The 21592-nt window shown below is 40.1% G+C and overlaps 1 protein-coding gene across 4 annotated transcripts in view; it reads left to right on the plus strand.

The window, feature by feature from the left end:
- Nucleotides 1-21592, plus strand: part of CACNA2D3 (calcium voltage-gated channel auxiliary subunit alpha2delta 3) — a 482706-nt gene that overhangs the window by 187168 nt on the left and 273946 nt on the right. For all 4 annotated transcript variants that reach the window (XR_014522462.1, XR_014522463.1, XR_014522464.1 and 1 more), the window contains exon 5: nt 16377-16539. Coding sequence is in view for 1 of the 4 variants with exons in the window: in XM_083489214.1 (XP_083345340.1) it covers nt 16377-16539 (163 nt within the window). In the remaining 3 variants the exon portion in view is untranslated. The remainder of the gene's footprint in view (nt 1-16376; nt 16540-21592) is intronic.

Below are 21592 nucleotides of genomic sequence, written 5' to 3' on the forward strand. Positions count from 1 at the left end.
ACACAGTTTTTTAAAGAGATGAGTAATAGTGTCAAACAGATGCCTATTTTATTGGGAGTAAGGATGTAATAAAACATCGGTTTCCATTCCAGTCCATGTTCACTGCATGCAGCACTCTTTCTGTTCCAATGCAGTTTGGTTTCTAACAAAAACTACGTCTTTCGTCTTGCTGTCCGCTGTGGTGGAATTTTATAATTATCTTTTTTTTATTTTAATGCAAAGGAAAAGCAATGCAAATCTGGAGGGAGTCACCAATTTCATATTGTTTGCAGACTGAAAACAACAGCAAATGGAGATTGTATTAGTTGTATTGGTTGCTGTTCTGCATATACAATATATAGCCGCACGTCAACAATGTTTTGCTCCCAAAACTTTCAGCAAGTTAATTAAGTAACAAAGACTTGATTTACAGATCAATCCATTGGTGAGCTCACCTAGGACTGGGGTTGGGACAGTGTTGGGAGAAATCACTGCCACCTAAGGAAAACTCTCTGTGCAAATTTTAAGGATTTCCAGGGTTCATTTTATTTTTAGAGGTTCATCTGCGAAAACTATGGGGAAGGGCTGTGGTTCAGGGATAGATAACATCCTTTGTTTATGAAAGGTCTCGGGTTAAACCCCTGTTATTTTCAGGTGCTGCTCTTTAGTGTTGACAAATATTAAACTAGATGGACAAATGAGTCGACTCAGTGTAAGGCAGTGAGCAGTGCAATCCTATGCATGTCTACTCAGAAGGAAGCCCAGCTAAGTTCAATGTGCCTTACTCTCTGGTAAGTGTGTTGCAGCTTTCTTGTGTTTCTAAGAATGATATCTTTGAAAGATTCTCCTGACCTGTATGTAGTGTGTGCTGTTAAGAATCAGTAGGATTTCAGTATGCAGCTTGCTTTGGATTTTCACTCCATAGCCGATATAAAGAAAGAAAATTAGATGGGAAAGAAATGGAAAGCAGGTACAGGTCAGAGAGGAGGAAGAATCCTCCAGATGGGTTTTGTTATGACGAGCTATAACGAGAAAGCCAACCTGAGCTTAAGGCCAACGATGGAATAGCAAACTTATGGTACCTTCTGAATTAAACACAGCAAGCGTGATCCAAAAAATCTTTCATATAATCTGGAAAGCAAGAGGAGAGGTAGTGAGCTAATCTTTTTATTGTTTATGAAAATGGTACTGAATTGGCAAGAACGAATAAAAATACATTTTACTTTTTGTATATAGACTTGCCTTATGACGGAGAAACTGAACCTTGTGTAATGGATGATGAGATTTGGCTAAGAAACAACGTAGCTCTGCGTTGGGGGCTCGCTGAGATACCCATTGCACTCAATAAAGACTGATGGGAAAGCTTTTGGGTGTGGGAGGTTTAGTTCACATGTTTCTATCTTTCATCAAAATACATGTAATCAAAGTTTTCTTTTCGTTTCTTTGGAATATCCTGGGAATGATTATGACCCACTAGAGCAAGGTAGATCTGGAAGCCATTTTCCAAGCTATGCTGCTCTCCCTCCCCACTTTAACAACATTAACTACATTTGGACTGCACATTTGGATACAGAAATCTTTTCCATTCTCCACTTGATTCCCTCCCCCATCTGACCAAGGGAGATAGAAGTGGCAGATTGTACATAAGACAGAATTGAGAGTACAGCACTTCCTTGTTTACCCCCACTGATTTTTATTGCCACCAATCTGCACCTAAGTTGCAAAAATATACAGTGATGCCTCGCAAGACGAAAATAATCCGTTCCGCGAGTCTCTTCGTCTAGCAGTTTTTTCGTCTTGCGAAGCAACCCTATTAGCAGCTTAGCGGATTAGCGCTATTAGTGGTTTAAAGGCTTAGCGGCTTAGCGGCTTAGCGGCTAAAAGGCTATTAGCGGCTTAGCGGCTTAGAAAAGGGGGGGGAGCGCGAAAAAATTGCAAGACTCGCAAGACGTTTTCATCTTGCGAAGCAAGCCCATAGGGAAATTTGTCTTGCGAAGCGCATCGAAAAACAGAAAACCCTTTCGTCTAGTGGGTTTTTCGTCTTGCGAGGCATTCGTCTTGCGGGGCACCACTGTATGTGTTTTGATGGTATATTTTGTCTGTGTGTATGCAGTATACGCACACACCAAAAATATATCATTGGAAATCCACAAATTCTTTTCCTCAATTTCCTCGCAGCCCAACTCAAGCAGTCCCTCACCTTGATTTTGCTCTCACACACCTGGATCCTCCCAAGTTACCCTTTGCAAGGACAAAATAGCTGGACTTGGGAAGAGGAAAGGGTGGCAGTCTGTAGAGGGTTCCAGTGAAGATGCGAGAGGCCTTTTTCTCCATTCAGGGAAATGACACTGCAGTGTTTGGGGATTTTTTTGGGGGGTGGGGGTGGGTCAGGAGGGATCATGGGTTCCCTGTAGTTCACCCCATGACCACTGCCACTGGCAGACGAATGAAACCAAAGTATCCTTCCAGCATCCCTTCTCTGAAGATGAAGGGACTCTCACCTCTATGCTGGCTAATCTATTCCCTTAGGCCCCTTTAGCGTGCCATTTGAACCCTTGAAAACCTTCTTGGGCTCATCAGGGTAGTTTCACTAATTCTAATTCCTGGAAATTCAGCTAGCATTTTTAACCCCCCTCCCCAATATTGCAAGAATCCCTGAAACGATGTAGATGTGTACATCTAATTCACATTACACTTACCTCTACACACCCCACCTGTGTAACCAATAATGTGCTGCTTCGCAACACGTGAGGCAACCTTTAGTTGGGTTGGTATTTGCCCAGAAAAGTAATCTAAATATATCATAGAATTGTAGAGTTGGAAGGGACCACGAGGGTCATCTAGTCCAATCCACTGCAGTGCAGGACTCTTTTGTCCAATGTGGGCATGACCCTGAGATTAAGAGTCTCATGCTCTACTGACTGAGCTATCATACATAAGTAAATAGGAAACTCATCCAGGCTTATGAACATCAGAAGCTGCCTTATACCCACGCAGACCCCATGGGTCCTTCTAGTTTAGTATTGTCTAGATTGACTGACATTATGTCCAAGCGCAGCCACTGACTCCAAAATTCAAATGTGGTTGCCGTGTGTAAGCAAACACACAGAGCAATAGCTTCTCATGTTTTTTCTCCCGCAAAAGCAATATTATTGTACTGTAAAAATTCCTTTAAAACAAACCCTGATGTTGATTTGATTGGTGCCTTTTCTCTACTCTCACTTTCCTAAGAATTTTCAGTACCATCCCAGAACAGAGGAAAACTCCCTATACTCCCAGTTCATACTCTTGGACACTGGCTAAGCTAAGATTCACATTATTACTTCCACATTGCTAGAAGACATTTAAGGTTGTATTGCCAGTGTGAAGAGAACCAAGCCTTGCATTTTTTTGTCACTAAATCTTAAAAAGGAAAGTCTGGTTTAAATCTCCGTGTTGGTTTAAAGTACAAATCAGTAAGTGGTAAAGATACATACTGTGTGTTGGGTTTTTCGCGACATGCTGTATGCATTTATGCTGTGATGTCTGTGTGGTCTGGTCACTCCATATATTATTGTAGCCACAATAAGAAATGATATATGGTTACTTAATGAAGTGTTATTATGGCACTATATTTAGGTAGGAGGACCTTGTTCAGTCTTTATCTTGGCAGATAAAGGTACTCACTGCAACTTTACCCTTGGAATTTACATATAGCAACTCATCAATGAAGCAGCTTAGGTCTGGAAATCCTGAATTAATAGCCATTGGGTCAGCCTTGTAGACCGTTCATTATTTTGACTTCCTCCTGTCAGATAAATCTTATACTCCAGTGCCCCAGTCCAGCAGGGGCAATATATAGGTGGAAGCAGGCTTCTATGTGCATATTCCCAGTTTAAGAGGAATATTATATGTGCATAGGAGGGTTGAATGCATGTCTCCCCAGCCTGATTTAGCAGCTGGGCTCTGCATACTTAGTCAAATGGAGTGGCGGGAGAGGTAATTGGGTTTCTCACCAAGCGGCTGTTTAGGTAAAGAAGACTGAATTGCTGGCCCAGTTTCTTATGTTTCCAAGGAAATGATGAACAAAACATTCTTTGCATGCTGCTGCTTTGCCAGGGGTTACAACCAGTCCCACTGCTGATTACCAGGGAAGTTTTATTCACTTGGCAGGGCTGCCAAATGACAAAGAAAAGTGAGTAGCCTGTGCTGCAGAATCCCCAAGAACCAATTCCAGGACAGTGATTTTGTCATGCCGTGCTTCTTGCTAGTGTTTCTGCCACCAAGCCCTATCTACATACCCTTTAAGTGGAGACACACACACACACACACACACCCCGCTCTATTTTGGGTGGTTGGGAGGGGTGAACCTGGCATTCCATCTTCTTGTGATGACTACAGTCTGATAACCCAGAACTGCCAAACTATGGATAAGTAGTTCCTGGTAGTGAGTTGAAAATTGGACTGTTCAAAGCAGTGTACCAACTCAGAGCAGTACGAAACAACCATGCCATTTTTGTACACCATGGCCCCAAATGAAAGCACAGATGGGAAATACAGAAAGGAAAAGGAGGAGAAACATTTGTGTATTTGTATTTGTGTCGTGGGTTGGGTGTCTTAGAAAGAAAGGAAATGTGTGTGTATGAAGGCTGCAATAAATTCCGTGTTCTTTAAGCTACAAAACCTGACATCAACCATTCCACAGCATTGGTTGGAATCTCCACAGAGGTCAGCTTGCAGGAGAAGATGGATATACATATAATAATTTAATATAATAATTTATTACTTATACCCTGTCTATCACTCCTTAGAGGAAGTGGGGGGAATCATAAAGCAATAAATACAGTAGACGTAGTGCTCAAATTTGGGTCTGGCATGACTATCCCCTGATCCTTTGATACAACACAATGAAAGGGGATAAACCCCATTCCCCATGCTACATAGGAGAGTGGAGGGTGAAATTGTGGGATGTGTGTCTAATGGTATGCATATTTCAACCCAGTATCTCCCTCCAGCATCCTTTCACCTATCATTAGAAGGTCCATCCCTTTCAAAGACTGAAACGTCCTGGGATGGAAGCTTGATTTAGGTCAGAGGAAATGCTTTCCCATCCAATCCCAATTAACTCGTTTAAAGGGACCCTTTAACATACAAAGGGGCACAACCTCCAACAATGTGAAGATTCCTGGAGAGGAGAGGAAATTGTAGTTGTTTGGGATGCACACCTGGCTGACTTGGAGAGGGTTTATGTCTGTCCTTGTTATGTCAAAGAAAAGAGTGCGCAGTGCTAACACCACCTTGAAAATTGTTATTCTAAAGAAATATGATTTTTGTTCTTTTGTGCAAGCTTGTTTTGCAAAATATGCCCTTCCAGATAGTATTCTGTAAAACATCTTTGATAAAGGTGGAGGGGGATGCTTCTTTCAATAAGAATCAATGACTGTTTCTGGAGCTGTCAAAATAATCAGTACCACTTCCATGCCAATTTCTTCTATAGCCATGTAGGAATAGTTTAATAACACATACGATGGATCTTTGGGCCTTCTATATCCTTTAATCAGTTCGATATAGAATAGAACAATTTTCAAGTATCATTTTTATCTTTTCACCATTTTTAGTGTGTTTTTTAAATAATAATAATAATAATAATAATAATAATAATAATAATAATAATAATAATAATAAACAAAAAAACAAAACAAAAACCCTGCACTGATTTTCTTACAATGCCAGCAGCAATGGTTACTCAGATTACTCAGATTGTAAATCACATTCAATTTAAATACCATTGATGATATGTTTTAAGCAGATTTCTCCTCAAAATTTGAAGCTATTAGATTGATAAAAGCATTTATCGAAATTAATTGCCAGATATATAGTAGAATTGGGATTTCTAAGTCTTCCCCCCAATTCTTTTTAAAAATATGCTATTTTAATGTTTCCAGAAACATGCATTTAATACTTCTGCCCTGAAGAGTTTCGTACCCATTTACCTGCCAGATTACCTTACCCAACATATGCCTGTTGAACCTCTTTGATCCATGGTCTCTTAGAGTGGAAGCACCTACACTTTTGAACTTTATGCCTATTGACATCACACAGGTACCTTCATTATGCTTTCTAAGACACCTCCTAAAAGCAATTTTGCTTAGGCAAGCCAACCCAGATATAGAGAAAGCTGATGTGTGTTTGGATCTGTTTTTAGTTTAAAGTTGATTTCCCCCACCCCCGTGTTTTAAATAGTTACTTTTACTAATGATATTATTATCTCCTTTTTGTATGTTGCTTTGTGGTCTTTATATTCACAGTCAAGCGGTAAATAAATTTCATGAAGTAAATAAAAATTGTTTTTATTAGGTTTTATAGCTCTGCATTGATACTGTACTCATGCACATAGACACATGTAGAGAGAGAAAGAAAGGGTACGGGGGAGAGAGCAAACCTTTTAGTCTTTATATTGTTGTGACCTGTCCTGAGCTGTTTGGATGGTGGTGAAATAAAAATCCAGTCATAAACCAAAAAGTATGTAGTGTTACACTTTTATTTATTTTTAAAATGAGTAATAATATATGCTCTGAATCATGACTTCCATTTGTGAGACGTTCGTTTCCAGTCTTGTACTCAGTATGATAAATGATAATAATGATAATGATAATACGCAAATATATTTCCTCCAAAGCACAACGTTTTAGATATACTTCAAGTATCTCTGTTTCTGGATTGTTTTCTTGGAGTTTGAAACACTTAATGGAATCAAACCAGTTTTCGTCGTAGGCAGTAAATAAAGCAAATATAATTCATCAACTGCACTGTTTTCAGAACAGAACTTCATAGCCAGAAGCATGATCTAGTTCCGATTTAAATACAGTGGTACCTCGGGTTACATACACTTCAGGTTACATACACTTCAGGTTACAGACTCCGCTAACCCAGAAATAGTACCTCAGGTTAAGAACTTTGTTTCAGGATGAGAACAGAAATCGTTCTCCTGCGGTGCAGCAGCAGCAGCAGCAGGCCCCATTGGCTAAAGTGGTGCTTCAGGTTAAGAACAGTTTCAGGTTAAGTATGGACCTCCGGAACGAGTTAAGTACTTAACCTGAGGTACCACTGTAGATGACAACGTCATACAAATTGATGCTAGACAATGAATACTGTTAATCTGGGGGGGGGGGGGATTAAATTAGGAAGTTGGCTGATTTAATCCTATTTTAAACTTTGACAATCTAATCATAATTCTGAATGTATTTAGATTTGAATGACGTGTCTATGGCTCAGTAATCATACCAGTAAATTGTTTCACAGGTATTTCAGATTAATGTAGCAACTGGAAATTGTTCACAGTATACATAACAAGGAGTTTAACTAAATATCCAAAGGGTTACTGTGAAAATGTTACTCTGGGAGATCTCTTTATAAAATAAAGTATAATAAAATATTGTACATAATATTGTATTTCTGAGCTATTAATTGTTATTGAAGCTGTTGCTGCTCATCTGTAACAAAGTATGATACAGATCATACAGAAAGTAGATCAAAGACAACTTTCAGCAATAATTTTAGGATTTAGGTGAAATTCACCCATATTTAGGTGAAATTCAGCTCCCGCTGAGTAGAGGACCATTTCGCTTATTGGGTGTGTGTCTCTAAATAGTTTTTTTTTGAGGACAGGTCATTGGCAGTGGCAGCAGTCTTCTTTAAAACTCGTTCCCTTTTTGTTGCTGGTGGAGGGTTTGTTTCCCTACTCCACTTCTTGATTGTGATGTGGCACTACAAATCCTCCGATAGGGGCTGCATGGTGACATTATTGCATTTTTATTATATATATATATAGAATGTACAAATTCAATTATGAATCAAACTGGAGCTGATTTCTCTCTCTCTCTCTTTCTCTTTCTCAATAGAGAACTATCCAGTTTATTGTATGCAGATGCTGAATCTCAGTAAGAAAGTTTTTAAGAGTAAATCAGCACTTCTGCACACTATACTATTAATAAGTTCTGATGTTACCCTGACAATAATAATAAACTTTTTGAGATGAAATTCTAGATTTTTATTTTGCCCTTTGGGCAGCATCCATATGAATCTTTACAAGTATTTAGTGAGTTGTTTATAGATTTTTACTGGATATCATTTAACAGCAAGACTACAGTACAGTACAGTACAGTCATGTATAAGAATGGAAACAAATCCTATGCATATCTATTCAAAATTCCACCAAATTTGCTTCCAAATAAGTTTGTATAGCATGGCAGCCTCACTACCTCTCTTCTTTCTTTTCTTTAAGTAATTCTGTATCAAAATGAGATTTTATGACTAAGACAGATGCATTTGTTTTACTTTTTCAAACCTCTTTGGCTCTAGACAGATGTGCTTTTAAAAAAACTAAAAAACTAAAAAATTAAGTCATCATTGTGGCCTTGTTATTCTGACTGCAGGTTTAGCTGACCTGATTGCTACATTACACGGGAGAGCAATAAATAATCTGCAGAGGATTTGTATATGTTCAGTTCAGAATCTCTTTCACTTTACTTACAAATACATCCAGTAATTTTGTACCCTTTCACCCACCTTTCTCAGCTGTTTGTATACAGTTTGAAGAAACTGGTTTGGAATGGTAAGACTTAAGATTCACCAGTTGCTGCATTAGATGATTTTAAGCATTGCTTAATTATGTTGTCTAATATCAAACAAAGCTGGAGGATGTTCTAGAAGAACAGCAGGAACTGCAATTCAAGGCTGCACATCACAGAGGAAAATTCATTTACTTCGGAATAAGTCAGTGTGGAGACCTGATGTGGTTTGATGCAGGAGCTTGTGGAATCTACTATATGCTGACATCAGTGTGTCTCGATAGGCTTGCATAAAAATATAGTTTTAAGCAAGTGTCAAAAAGAGTACAGCTAACAGTTAGGGAGTTCCAAAATGGAGTTCCACAGGGTGGAATGAGTATTATGTGGCACCTGTAGCAATTTCTGCAGGCAGTGTTAGAAACAGAGATATGAAAGCTAGGAGATAATGGCACCTTAAACCTAGGTTATGGGCGCTGCAAATGAATGTCTAGGCTGCTTTTTTATAACAAGAATACAAAGCTGGAAAAGGGACGCGGGTGGCGCTGTGGTCTAAACTACAGAGCCTAGGGCTTGCTGATCAGAAGGTCGGCAGTTCGAATCCCCGCGACAGGGTGAGCTCCTGTTGTTCAGTCCCAGCTCCTGCCCACCTAGCAGTTCAAAAGCACCGAAAGTGCAAGTAGATAAATAGGTACCACTCCTGTGGGAAGGTAAACAGCGTTTCCGTGCGCTGCTCTGGTTCACCAGAAGCAGCTTAGTCATGCTGGCCACATGATCCGGAAGCTGTCTGCAGACAAATGCCAGCTCCCTTGGCCTATAGAGTGAGATGAGCGCGCAACCCCAGAGTCATTTGCGACTGGACCTAACAGTCAGGGGTACCTTTACCTTACAAAGCTGAAAATGAATGAACTGCAGCTAAAATCTTCTCTTCAGTTTCCACATACAGTGGCACCTTGGGTTACATACGCTTCAGGTTACATATGCTTCAGGTTACACACCCTGCTAACCCAGAAATAGTGCTTCAGGTTAAGAACTTTGCTTCAGGATAAGAACAGAAGTCAGGCTCCGGCGGCGCGGCAGCAGCAGGAGGCCCCATTGGCTAAAGTGGTGCTTCAGGTTAAGAACAGTTTCAGGTTAAGAACAGACCTCCGGAACGAATTAAGCATTTAACCCGAGGTACCACTGTAGTCTAGTCCTCATCTGAAGACTGCAAAAAACAAAGCCATACTTCCCCTTAATATTCTTATGAGGGTCCCTTCTCCAGTCCTCAGAGAGTGGCTGGACGTGGGGAGGCAGAAAAAGCTCCTCCTTTTGGTCCAGCAGTGGCAGTTTAATCTGAAACCTTAGGCGCAGTACTACTCCCAGAGTTAAAAAATTGCCCACATTAAGGAAATTACCTGTCGCAAAACATGCCTAGAACAATTTGAGTTTCAAACGCTGTCCACAGGTCCAAGTGGTCAAGTTGACATCTATGGGGTAAGGTGATTCTATGAGTAAACTAGTCCCAAGCCGTTAGGGGCTTTATATACTAAAAGGAACACCTGGAACCAGGCCCGGTAACGCATCAGCAACCAGTGCAGATTTCTGAGTAGAAGTGTTATATGCTGGCAGGGTCTCACTCCTGTCAACAGCCATGCTGCAGTGTTCTGCACTAACAGTAGTTTCCAGGTCAAGCACAAGGGAAGCCCCACATAGAGTGCATTGCAATAATCCAGTGCACCTTATTCTAACCTTAAAGAGGAGTTGCACCACCCCTTGATCATTTTGGTAGCCCTTTTCTGAATATTTTCCAGTATCCTTTATGAAGCGAAGTGACCAGAACTGTACATGCTATTCCAAGTGTGTTCATACCATACATTTGTATAGCAGCATTATGATAAGAGGTGCCCCACTTCAGAAGAATTACCTCCCTCATCTGACTGTCATCACACAAGGGAAATGTTGTGTGAACTATGTAAGCAGTACTCATGTACAAGAAGGTTTTGGTTGGTTGCACAAGTGCAATAGAATATCAACACTAATTTTTTTGCTAGATGACTTCTACTTGTTATTAAAGGCTACTCCAGTGTAGGAATAAGAAGTGCAAGCCATCATGTCACTGGTTCAACACTAATCTCACCAATGGTCAGTCTGGGATTTTTTTTAGGAGATCTGGTTGGGAATTCAATAGACCCCTCCCTTGGTCAGCCATTGAGCACGATGATCAACTATGCTCTCCCTCTGCATCTGGTCCCAGTCACCACCACTATTCACAGGTCAGATGAGTGAGCACGAAGGGGCAGCTGCTCAATCCACTGCTTGCTGTTGCTCTCCCTGCATGCCAGGAAGACAGAGTGGGTGAGTAGGGGGCAATGGCAAGAGGTCCATGGGGTCTGCGTTGGTCTGCAGTAGGTCCTCTTCTCAGGCTTGGGTCTTGGCAGGTGTCCAACCATGCCAGCCTCTGTATTTCAGCTATGAACTCACTAAGTACCTTTTATAAGCCACTCCCTCTCCCTCTCTCATGCACAATAAGGAAATAATAATAGCTGTGACGCTGAATTGTTGATTCATTACTGTAATATATACGGATTGCTTTGAACCTTTGAAATGCACCATATAAATGCTAATTATTAAGTACTTTTGCTATTAGGTTACATTCCAATATTTTCTTATTGTTATTCTTTCTAGGTCCGTTAAATTGATCTCACTTTGTGATCATGTCACCGTCTGTCTTGGGCTTGTCCCAATGTAAACAACCATTTTGTTGTTTATTAGGCTAATATGTTTTAGACACAACGTACTGTGCTGTCTCTGGAATCACCTTGTTAAGGTTGTATTACAGGCTGACCTCTATTGACAAGATTGAATTGAAGTCATTTTCTCTTAGAGCTTAGCTGCTCCGAGTATCTGTGTTGTCAGCAAATATGGCTTTTAGCACCTTTCCCTGGGGCATTATCTCAAATGTGGTGTCAGAGAGCCAGCCAGATAGATTCACTTTCCATTTTTTAAAAACCCAATTTTTATTTTTAATTTTCCTTCTACCACCTTTCAGTTGTCACACACACTTTCCTTCTCAAAATCAATTGCAGATGTTCACAAGAGAAAATGCTGTACAACATGACTTCTGTCTAAAAAAAGAGCTTTCCTTAATCTCTCCACTAGGGATTTTCCCAGCGTTATCGTATAAGCATTAGTGAACGCAGTCTGTTTCTGGCTGAGGATACTAATTACACCCTGGTGAGGAAAAATAATAATAATGGGGGGCAAACTCACCCCCATCCTGAAGCACCTCACAAGTTCTATTATTAGCATACACTCTAGCCAAGGAGATAGGAGATTGGATACATTAACTTTTCTTCTCCTTTAGCTATGACGTTTCCCTTCCAACTTGCTCGCACTGCTCTTTTCCTCTGTGTGAGAGAGCAAGGGGGGGAAGTATGTGAAAAAAGGTGTTAGGCACCCAGGAAATGGGCAATAAAGAGAACATGTGTGCATATGAAGCATGACTTTGTGGCAGGAATGGGGAGTCAAAAGAGGAGGAAGAGGAAAGTCAACCAAGTAATAAAATTTTCCAGTGTGACATTGCACCTATTGTGTCAGTAGTCACTATTTCCGAAAGAAGGCTGTTGAAAGAGGCTGGATGGAGTTCAGCACCTGAATATTTATATAAGCCTGGTGGGGTGGGGAGGGAAAGACAGACAGACAGAGAGAGAGAGAGAGAGAGAGAGAGAGAGAGAGAGAGAGAGAGAGAGAGAGAGAGAGAGTTGTTATCTTGAAAGATAAGATGATAATAAAAATGATTACACAATAAATAGAAAAGTGGTACTTGGGAAAAGATTGCTAATGGATCAATGCCAAGTTGAATGCAAGTAATATTGTGCAGACCTCCCTCCTGTAAACATCAAAATATGGTTTGGATGCAAAGTGCTGTTATATAGCAAAGGAAAAGCAAATAAATGTGCATGAGTAAAGTGATAGAACTGAGCAGGTATCTCTACTCCTTTAGTAGTAGTGCTTTACCCAAAGTTCTGCGCTCAGGTGGAAGTTTTGTTATGCCAGATGTCTCTAGGCATTGAGAAGCTCCAGGGACACAGTGCTTATGCAGGACTGTTCCCTTTGGATGAAGGTCACAAGAAGCATATTGACATTTTGTAACGTGTGTTAATATGTATTATGTGTTAGATGTGTATATTATAAGTATACCAACTGAACATAGGTGGAAACATAGCTTAAACACCCCAAATCTACTGCCTCACATCAAGTCTCCAGAGAGAGGCAGTTCCCAAATATTATAGGGTGCAGGTGGTGGGTCTTCTCTTTCATACTGGGCTGCCCTCTGTACCCACCTTCAGGTGTGTTGGGGGGGGCAGAGAAAAGGAGAGTGAGTAGGTGGATTGGCACCTCAGCCTCTCCACTCTCAGCAAATGGTGTAGGCACCATGGACTTCCTCCAAATGCAGATAATAAGGTTTTTTGAGGGAAGGCAGAAACTTGTTTTGGTTAATCTCTTCGTTCCACACTTTCTGCAAATTCGTGCATAAAGTGACTGCTAGTGTGTTAAGTGGTTCAACTGGCCAGAATGATATAATACCATTTCTGAAAGACTTAACATTAGGTGCCAGTATGCTTTAAGGCCATTTTCAAGGTGCTAGTAATGAGCCTGAACAACCTGGGACCTTATACCCGGATGACCCCCTCTGCCTGTACTGGGCTGCCCATGCACCAAGAGCTTCAGAGGAAGCCCTTCTTAATTGTCCCCCTATTGGCTGTGGGAAAAGGCCTTCTGAGGTAGCACCTCAGTTGTGAAACACCCTATCATTAGTGGCACATATTATTTTCGCACCAAGCGAAAACCTATTTGTTTCTTCGGGCATTCACAGGACATTAGCTTTAGGTTATAGCCCACTCTGTGCTTTCAGGATCTGTATTTTAAGGATTTGGTTGTAATATATTCATTTTATCTGGTCTTGTTATTAAGTGGATTCCCCCCCCCCACACACATTGTGATTGTTGAATTTGGATGGATTTTTAATCTGTAACTTGTTCTGAGATCAGTCATAATGAAGGGTGGGTTAGAAATATTTTTGTTGTTTCCATTCACAGACACTGCGGTTACATCATCCTCAGCTGGGGGAGGGAAAGTCATGCACCCTTTCAGAATAAAGGGAAAATCCAGCTTATCTAGTTTAATTACCAGAAATCTCCCTAGCCCCCCTGCTCCACCCACAAAATTACCTGGAAAGTTTGCCACAAGTGATTAAGGGAGGTTCCAGCAGCATGTCTGGCTCCATTAAACTCTCTCCTGTCATAATTCCCCAATCTTAAAACAATATAGTATTCTGGCCACATGAAGTGACAGTGCTACTCAGCTTGGCAAATGAGAGATAATTCGAGTGTGTAAGAAGAGGAAATGTTACAGGGGCCGTGTATGATTAGCTAGGGGAGGATATTAAGAATGAGAAAGATCACTGTGTACATATATTTCAATGGTTGCCACAGAGAGCTAGAGATAAAGAAAATGCTATTCATTATTATACATCTACAGGACACGAAGTATTGGATTTGAAAAGCAGGAAAGTGGCTTCATTTTATTTATTAAGTGAAATACTTTGCTTAATATTCATTCATTTAGCATCCATTCATTCAGTTTATATCACACACTTGCAGTGACAAATGCTCAAGTGTTCATGGGGTAGGTTACACCAAAAAATAAAATACAGTTTTTAAAAAGTGTGAAAACAACGAAAACAACAACAACCCAACATCACGAAATGGGTGAAACAGTAGAATGATACAAGAATAGTACTGGCTCCTGGTGAGCCCCACTCACCTCACAGAGTGTTTGTTGTGGGGGAGGAAGGGAAAGGAGAATGTTAGCCGCTTTGAGACTCCTGAAGGGGAGTGAAAGGCGGGATATCAAATCCAAACTCTTCTTCTTCTTCCTTGGCACTCCATACTCCATACTCCCATGCTACCTTTAAAGTGGCTTCTTGGGAATAGGAGGCACTGCAGGTGAGTAGGCCTCTCCAGGAGTCAACACTACACAATCCTGTGTAGGATGATTATTTTTTTTAAAAAAAGAATAATAATTGTGTATTTTGTGGGTATTGTGTATTTTGTGTATTTTGTGGGTATTGTAGATGCCATCACAATCTATAACTACTACCCATGTTGCATTTTGGTGTGAGGTTCTTCCCACCTGGTTACTGTGCCAGGGGAAAGGTGAAAACCCCCAGATGGGCGGTGTTTATAAAATAATAATAATAATAATAATAATAATAATAATAATAATAATAGAGATCCTCATTAGTAAAGGTGAAAAATTTATGCGATCTGAAGAGAAACCAGAGTAATTTATGCTAATAGTACTAAACAGAATTATAGTTGGTTAATTTTTCTATTTTGAAAGATTATCAAATAATAATACAAAATTGAAACAATATTATAGTAACAAAAACAGTTAAAACGTCTTCTAACATTATATTTTCTTCATTATTTTACTTTCACTTTTAAAAAATTCCCTATGAGTGAAAGATAACCGAGAGGTTAGTTTGCTCTGTATAGAATTTGATAGAATTCTTGTTTGACCTAGGTCACACACAAAAATAATCAATATTTTTTATCTAAATTGCTTTTGCTTATCTTTTATTTAATGTCTGAAGAAAGGCTAAAGCCTATCCAGAAATCTGCAAATCTTTCTCCTTCAAATGCCATATCAGGGTATATACGCCTGTAGTAAAGAGGAAACTAATTACACCACAAATGCAACTCATTTGGCTAAAAATAATTACAAGGCCAATCATTAAAAGAACGAATGCTTAGACTTCAAAAATTGTTATTCAATACAAGTTAGGTTTAAATATAAAGATGGATGTGTTTGTTGCACTGATGCTGAGCAGGTTGTGTGTTGTTCCTTTGGCACCCACATTCAACTAGGTGCCATCTTTAATGTTCAATCCACAACTGCACATAAATATTGAGCTCACAGAGTCAGTCTGCACCTGGTTGTTGTTGGCCTGCAGCAATCATTTGTTCTGATGTAATTGTGAAACACTTGGCTTGGCTATGGGCTATATGTTCAACATGTGATGTAATAAATATGATTGTGCCATAGCCATCAGGTAAAAGCTGTGGCACAGAAAGGAGTTGATGGCTGCAAGTCATGAGGTTTATATGCAACCTCCGATGCAATATCCGATCATAAGTGTGATGGGATGATGAGCTGCTTGTGCGTAAAATCCAAGTCCCTCAGAGTTTGCTCAAGTCCGCAAACCTCTGTCTGTAACAGAGCCCCTTAAGCATGGCTCCGTCAGTCGCTGGCAGATTCCGAAAGTGGTTGCTTTCGAAATCTCTTCCAACATAAAAGCTCCTTAACGGAAACACGTCTTCTGGACTCTCTGCGTGACAGTTTCCGGCGAGGGGTGGGTGTCCCTACAGGAGGTCCTGAAACCTCCCCACTACCCTCGCTGGAAGTGTCCCTGAGCCATCCCTCCTGCTCACTTTCCCTCGGATCACCTCGTCTCCCCCTGCTGGTTCCCTCTTCCGCTGCTGAGTCTCTCCCAACCTGTGTGAGCCCTTCCACCTCCCGTCCTTCCGATGGCAGTTCCCTGACAATAAGCATTATACTTTTGGGGGCCAAAGAGGTTTATTGTCTTTGTGTGCTGCTAGTGGGCTTCCCAAGAGGAACCTGATTGGGCTCTGTAAGGAAATGGAGTGCTCAACTAGCTGGTCTAATCCACAAGGGTTCTTCTTACATTCTCATCCAAATATTGTATATCATAGGATGTAATGAATACTGAAGCAGTGCATAAACATGCTTAAAGTACTTAAGAGTGCTGTTTTGGTAATGTCATTACTGGATTTCTTTTTTCAGTATGAATATTTCAATGCTGTCCTCATTAATGAGCGGGATGAAGATGGGAACTTCTTAGAACTGGGGAAGGAATTCATCCTAGAACCAAATGACCATTTTAATAACTTGCCTGTGAATGTTACCCTGAGTGATGTCCAAGTGCCAACCAACATGTACAACAAAGGTAAGTGGAAGTACTCCATTGTATGACATTAAAGCTGCTTCTTCACGCAAGAAAGTAGTTTGATAAAGCTAGTCATTGTGAGAGTTTAAGCGACGCTAAAAGAAGCTTCTGGGAACCAATATATTAAAGTCCAACACCTTTGTAGAAAATCAAAATACAGCTAATAAATATAAAGCAATTCATGAGAAAGTACATTTCTCAATCCTGTTCCAAATAAGGGGGAAATAATCAAATTCTGTTTTAAGTGATGACTTCTGGCTGCTGCTCTGTCACCAAAGCTAGATATTGTTGTATACTTTTGGTGCATTTTTATTTCTGAAGCTGCCCCCCCAATCCCTTTGTACTGCAGTGAGTTTCTAGAAAACGCAGGAAAAGATTTTATCCGTGTTACCAGAATTATAGAGTTTTTTTCCTTGAGAGATGGTAAAGTCCATGAATATTTTCAGGCATTCCTGTCAGCGGGGGATATGTTTTACTTCAGCTCAACTGACAAATATAAAGCAAACAATATGTTGCCGAAAATTTGAAGCTGTGCTATCAAGTTTTTATATCAAAACATATGGATCGCACAAAATGTAGGACAGGAAATTCAATCATGTGAAGAAAGACATTGAGAAAACTTGACTAATTTCCAATCATTATATTGCAGCGAATGATACTCATTCACACCGTATAAAGTGACAAGCTATGTATCTATATGACATTTTAAATGGGCCAGTTTTGCTGGTACCGTTCTGTCAGATACAGGATTGCAACTCTCCAAAAGAAAAGAAAAAGAGAAAGTCGGGATCTTTTGTTTCCCCACTCTGTAATCCATCTGTCTGCTAATCTGGAAACAAAACCAGTGTTGGAACAAAAGTTTAAGGGAAAATATTAACGTTTGGTTTCTATAGCACATTAACAATTCTTACTTCATTTATCATCCCAACAATCCTCAGAGCAATCCTGAGGGCCTATTCAGTTATTACATTCTGGGGAGAGGGCTTGACCCAGTCTGAGCTTTGGCTGTATGTGTGTCCCTTTCCCTGTGGAGATAAAGTAATGGAGGAGCTGTGTTATACTGCCTTTAGTGGAACACAGTATTTCTGGACACCTGGTTAACGTTGCTCTGTATTCTGAGGACAGATCAGGTGCTTTGGGAGAGTCTGAGTTATACTCAGTTAATTCATGTTCACTTGACACTTGCTCTCGTTGCTGGGTGGAATGGGGAGGAATGTGAGAGGCAATTCTCCTCCCAAACAAAATGAGTGTGCAGCCCCCAAGCGATGTCATTGGCAATCTAGCGATATCATGGCTAGATGTTTCCTCAGAAGCGGTTGTGCAGTTTGCTTAATATCAACACAAGTCTTTCACTTTTCAATGCACACTTTGGATGGGCTAGGCAGCTGGTTGTCACAGAGCTGAATTTGTTGTCCTTCACAGTTGCCGATATTTAGTGTGGCGTTCAATTAGATTTTGCTCTGAGTAAACCCATAGAAGTTAATGGCCCTAACTTAGCCATGCTCATTATTATCACCATTATCGCATTTGTAGTTTGATTTTGTCATTTTCTTCTCCCAGCTCAGCAGTTGTGGTGATGGTAGACTCCAAACTTTGATTTTTGAAAGTGAACTTAAAAGGTCTCTTAATCTTTAATGGCCCAGTGAGAGGGAGAGAAGGCCACGTGGGGGGGGGCGTAACCCCATCTCATGGCTTTCTCTGGCTCCCCTACACACTATGAGTTGATTTGCTGAAAGTTGATAAATGCAAACTGTAATCAATGCTCTGATTGCCTTGGAGAAGAAGTTCTTCTGAGTGTATAGAGCCTTCTCAAAAATATATTGCAATGTGATGAACCACAGCCACTTTTGATGAAGTAGGGTTTTTTCAATTTGCCACTTAAAAGGAGCTATGAATATCATTCAGTCATACTTCCCTAGGAGCTCTTTCCAAGTGACTGTCAAGCTAAGATTACCTATTTTCTAGGATATTATAACTAGAAATTTTTCATCCCTTGAATGATGCATATTGATTGTAGTCTATATATATAGACTATATATATAGTCTATATATATACATCTATCTTCCTGCCTAGTAGTGAAAACTTGAAATAAAATTTCACCTGTCACCGCTGTGTTTAATTTGTTAGCTTCCATGGCTGATAAGCCTTTATGCACCATGGAGCTGAAAATACCTGTATGCTGGACACCAGATTTTTGAAAATGGATATAGCGGCATGCAACCTTGTACTTCTCTTCATCTATGAAACAGTAAATTAAGTTTGCTGTTAGATTGTGTGCGACTTGGAATAGCAATTGTACCTTGTATCTTAGGCAGGGGACCCCCCTCCCTAGCTAAGTAATTTCATTTGTGCAAGATTTTTATAATAGTATTATACTCTCAAGGGGTTCGTGAGGCAGACCTGATGATGTCACAAGCATAAACAAAGGGGAGGAATGGGAAGCCACAAAATCCATGAAAGAAAAGTTTAGGAAGCCTCCAGGTGCACAGAAATAGGTTTCTTGAGCTAAAAATATTCTCCAACGAAATTGGAAGCTAAGACTCAAGGTGGTTGTGCCTAAGAGTGATATATTTCTAAATAAACTCACGTCTGTGCCCCCATGTTGTAATTTTGGAATCAAACGTTGACCCTAGCAAGTAAAACAAAAAGATCACGTGGCTATTTCAAATCTCATTGTGGGTATTTCATATGATCTGTTTGGTACAGTATGTTCAGTTCATCGAGAAAAAGCATATAAACAAAGGGGATGAAACAAAGGGGTTGGGAAAATGCAGTAGACAACCAAAAGGCACTGTGTCTCTCTGCAACTCTGCCCCATCCCAGTTTATCTTGTTTGGTAAAAGAGGTGAGTGGGATGTGCAGTAGCCCTGATTCTAGGCATTAGTTACATGTTGGGGAGATACTGGTGGGGAGATACCAGCAGCACTTTGTAGAAATGGCCTATAATGTAAATTGAGTGCACCATGTATTGATGTTTTCCAGCACCAGCTTTCTTTCAACAAGTTGATCTAATCTTTTCGCAAGCAGGAATAGATTTTTATTTGTATTCCACAGAGCTATTTTCTTTGAGGCACCATTATTTATAATAGCTTCCCTCCAAGCCTGCGTTCCTGCAAAACTGCTCCATTGTTTAAATTGATAGCCTGCTTGTTCACAGTTCACTGCTGTGGATTTTTCAGCCACAGTCCCCACACCAGGGACGAAGTGGCTGAGCTCCGGGGATGGGCTAAATGAAATAAATATATTTACACCATACATCTGAAGAGTTCTCATCAGGAGGATGTTTCATTTGTTTCTGTTTTTTGTTTCTGTTTTGTTTTTAAAAATCTACCCCTTGTCCAGTTTGTGATCAATCCACCCCCGGATTGGCCACAATAAAAATGCAATAAATAAATAAATGAGAGTGCAATCCTTGGTAGGGGGACACAGATCTCTGGACTAGAGGTATTGCTTTCTGTATGAATAACGGAATACTATTTTGCCCTTTCAACCAAAAACAGATGCAATAGCTGCCATGAAAATATGCATTTGGGAGCTAGTCTAAACCTTTGCACTCGATGGCAAATGACGTCATAATCAGTACTTTCTGAAGTCCTTTGGGATTGGCCATGCCAGGCTTACATTCAGATGGTTGTGAGGCAAATGTAAATATTACAACATTTATTTATAGTATAGAAGGAAGGTTTAAAGATCTACAAAAGATACATGCACACTTTTTCTTAAGCACTTATTCCATGGTGGGATTTCTTCACTCTGTTATCTTAGAATATGGTAATTATTCATTTCTCCTTTCTATATAAAACAGATCACACTTTGGAACTGTAGTGGAAAAAGAAAAGAAAAAAGATGCCCTCTACTTGCTTAGCGTTAATACTTAGCTGAAGTGTACAACATTTAAGAACTAGGTTTGAGAATTTACAAATTCTTGCTCTCTGTCTCCCTCTCTTTTCTTTTTTAGATTATACAATCTTTTTTGTTCTTTTTATTTTTACTTGGACACAATTCAAAATGAGTTCTATTTAGGCACTGAACTTAATTTATCTGGATTTGTAGTATCCTGAGCTCTTCTATTATTAATTAATTAATTAATTACACACAAAATACATTATAAAAACAAAAACAACCCAATCTATGCAATGTGCAGTATTTCTAGAAATAAATTAAGCAGTTCATACAGCACAACACTGATATTTATTCAGAAATAACTAAAATCAATTTTGTGAGTTCTATAAAACTAGCATGGTACATTGGCTTGCAAGCTTAATTTCAGTTTTCCAGAATTTTAGAATTCTATTTTTATATACTTCCCCCAAATCAAAAGGTGGAAGCTCATTATATCTGACCACAGTGCCCTTATTTACCAAAGGAATGTGGTGTTTTGTAGGAGGGCTTGTGTTAAAGCAATGCAAAACAGTCCACCTGGGTAGGTGATTACAAAAGCACCAATTAAAGCCCAGTTGAAGATAGCATGAAGCAACTCCTCCCATGGACCTTTTTCGAATCAGAACGCATTGGCAACCAGGAAGGCTGTGGAGCACAGCATAAATGTTTACTGAAAGAGTAGCTAACCTGTGGTCCTCCAGATGTTGCTGGACTGCAACTCTCATAATTCCTGAGCTTGGTTTTAATGCATGAAGAGTTTCATGTGAACCCCTTACGTTAGAAATCACTGGATCCTGAATGGAATGTGTTAAGTCCCTGAGCCATGGGTGCTGTATTTCCTTAAATACCAAATCCAAGAGAACAAGACAACATTGGTCTGATGGGGGCCTTGGAGCTTAGTTCTATGACTCTATGATCTCTGTCATCTTTTGGGGGGCATTGAAAAGTACCTTTGTGTAGTCTAGTGCCTTGAGTTTGGCACACATGCTTTAGCCAGGGGATTTTGTGAGGGATGGGAGAAAAGTTGCTGCAGCCATTTCCAGATTGGTGCAGCAGAGAATCCCAAAGGTTGGTACCCATGGGATTTTGATCCTATGAATGTGAAACCTTCAAGTATGCCCTTGGTGCAAAACACCCTGCTTCTGGGATTTCTGCTGGCTACTGCCAGCA

The sequence above is a fragment of the Podarcis liolepis genome (genome assembly GCF_965112155.1).
Source record: "Podarcis liolepis genome assembly, chromosome: 2".
Classification (NCBI taxonomy): domain Eukaryota; kingdom Metazoa; phylum Chordata; class Lepidosauria; order Squamata; family Lacertidae; genus Podarcis; species Podarcis liolepis.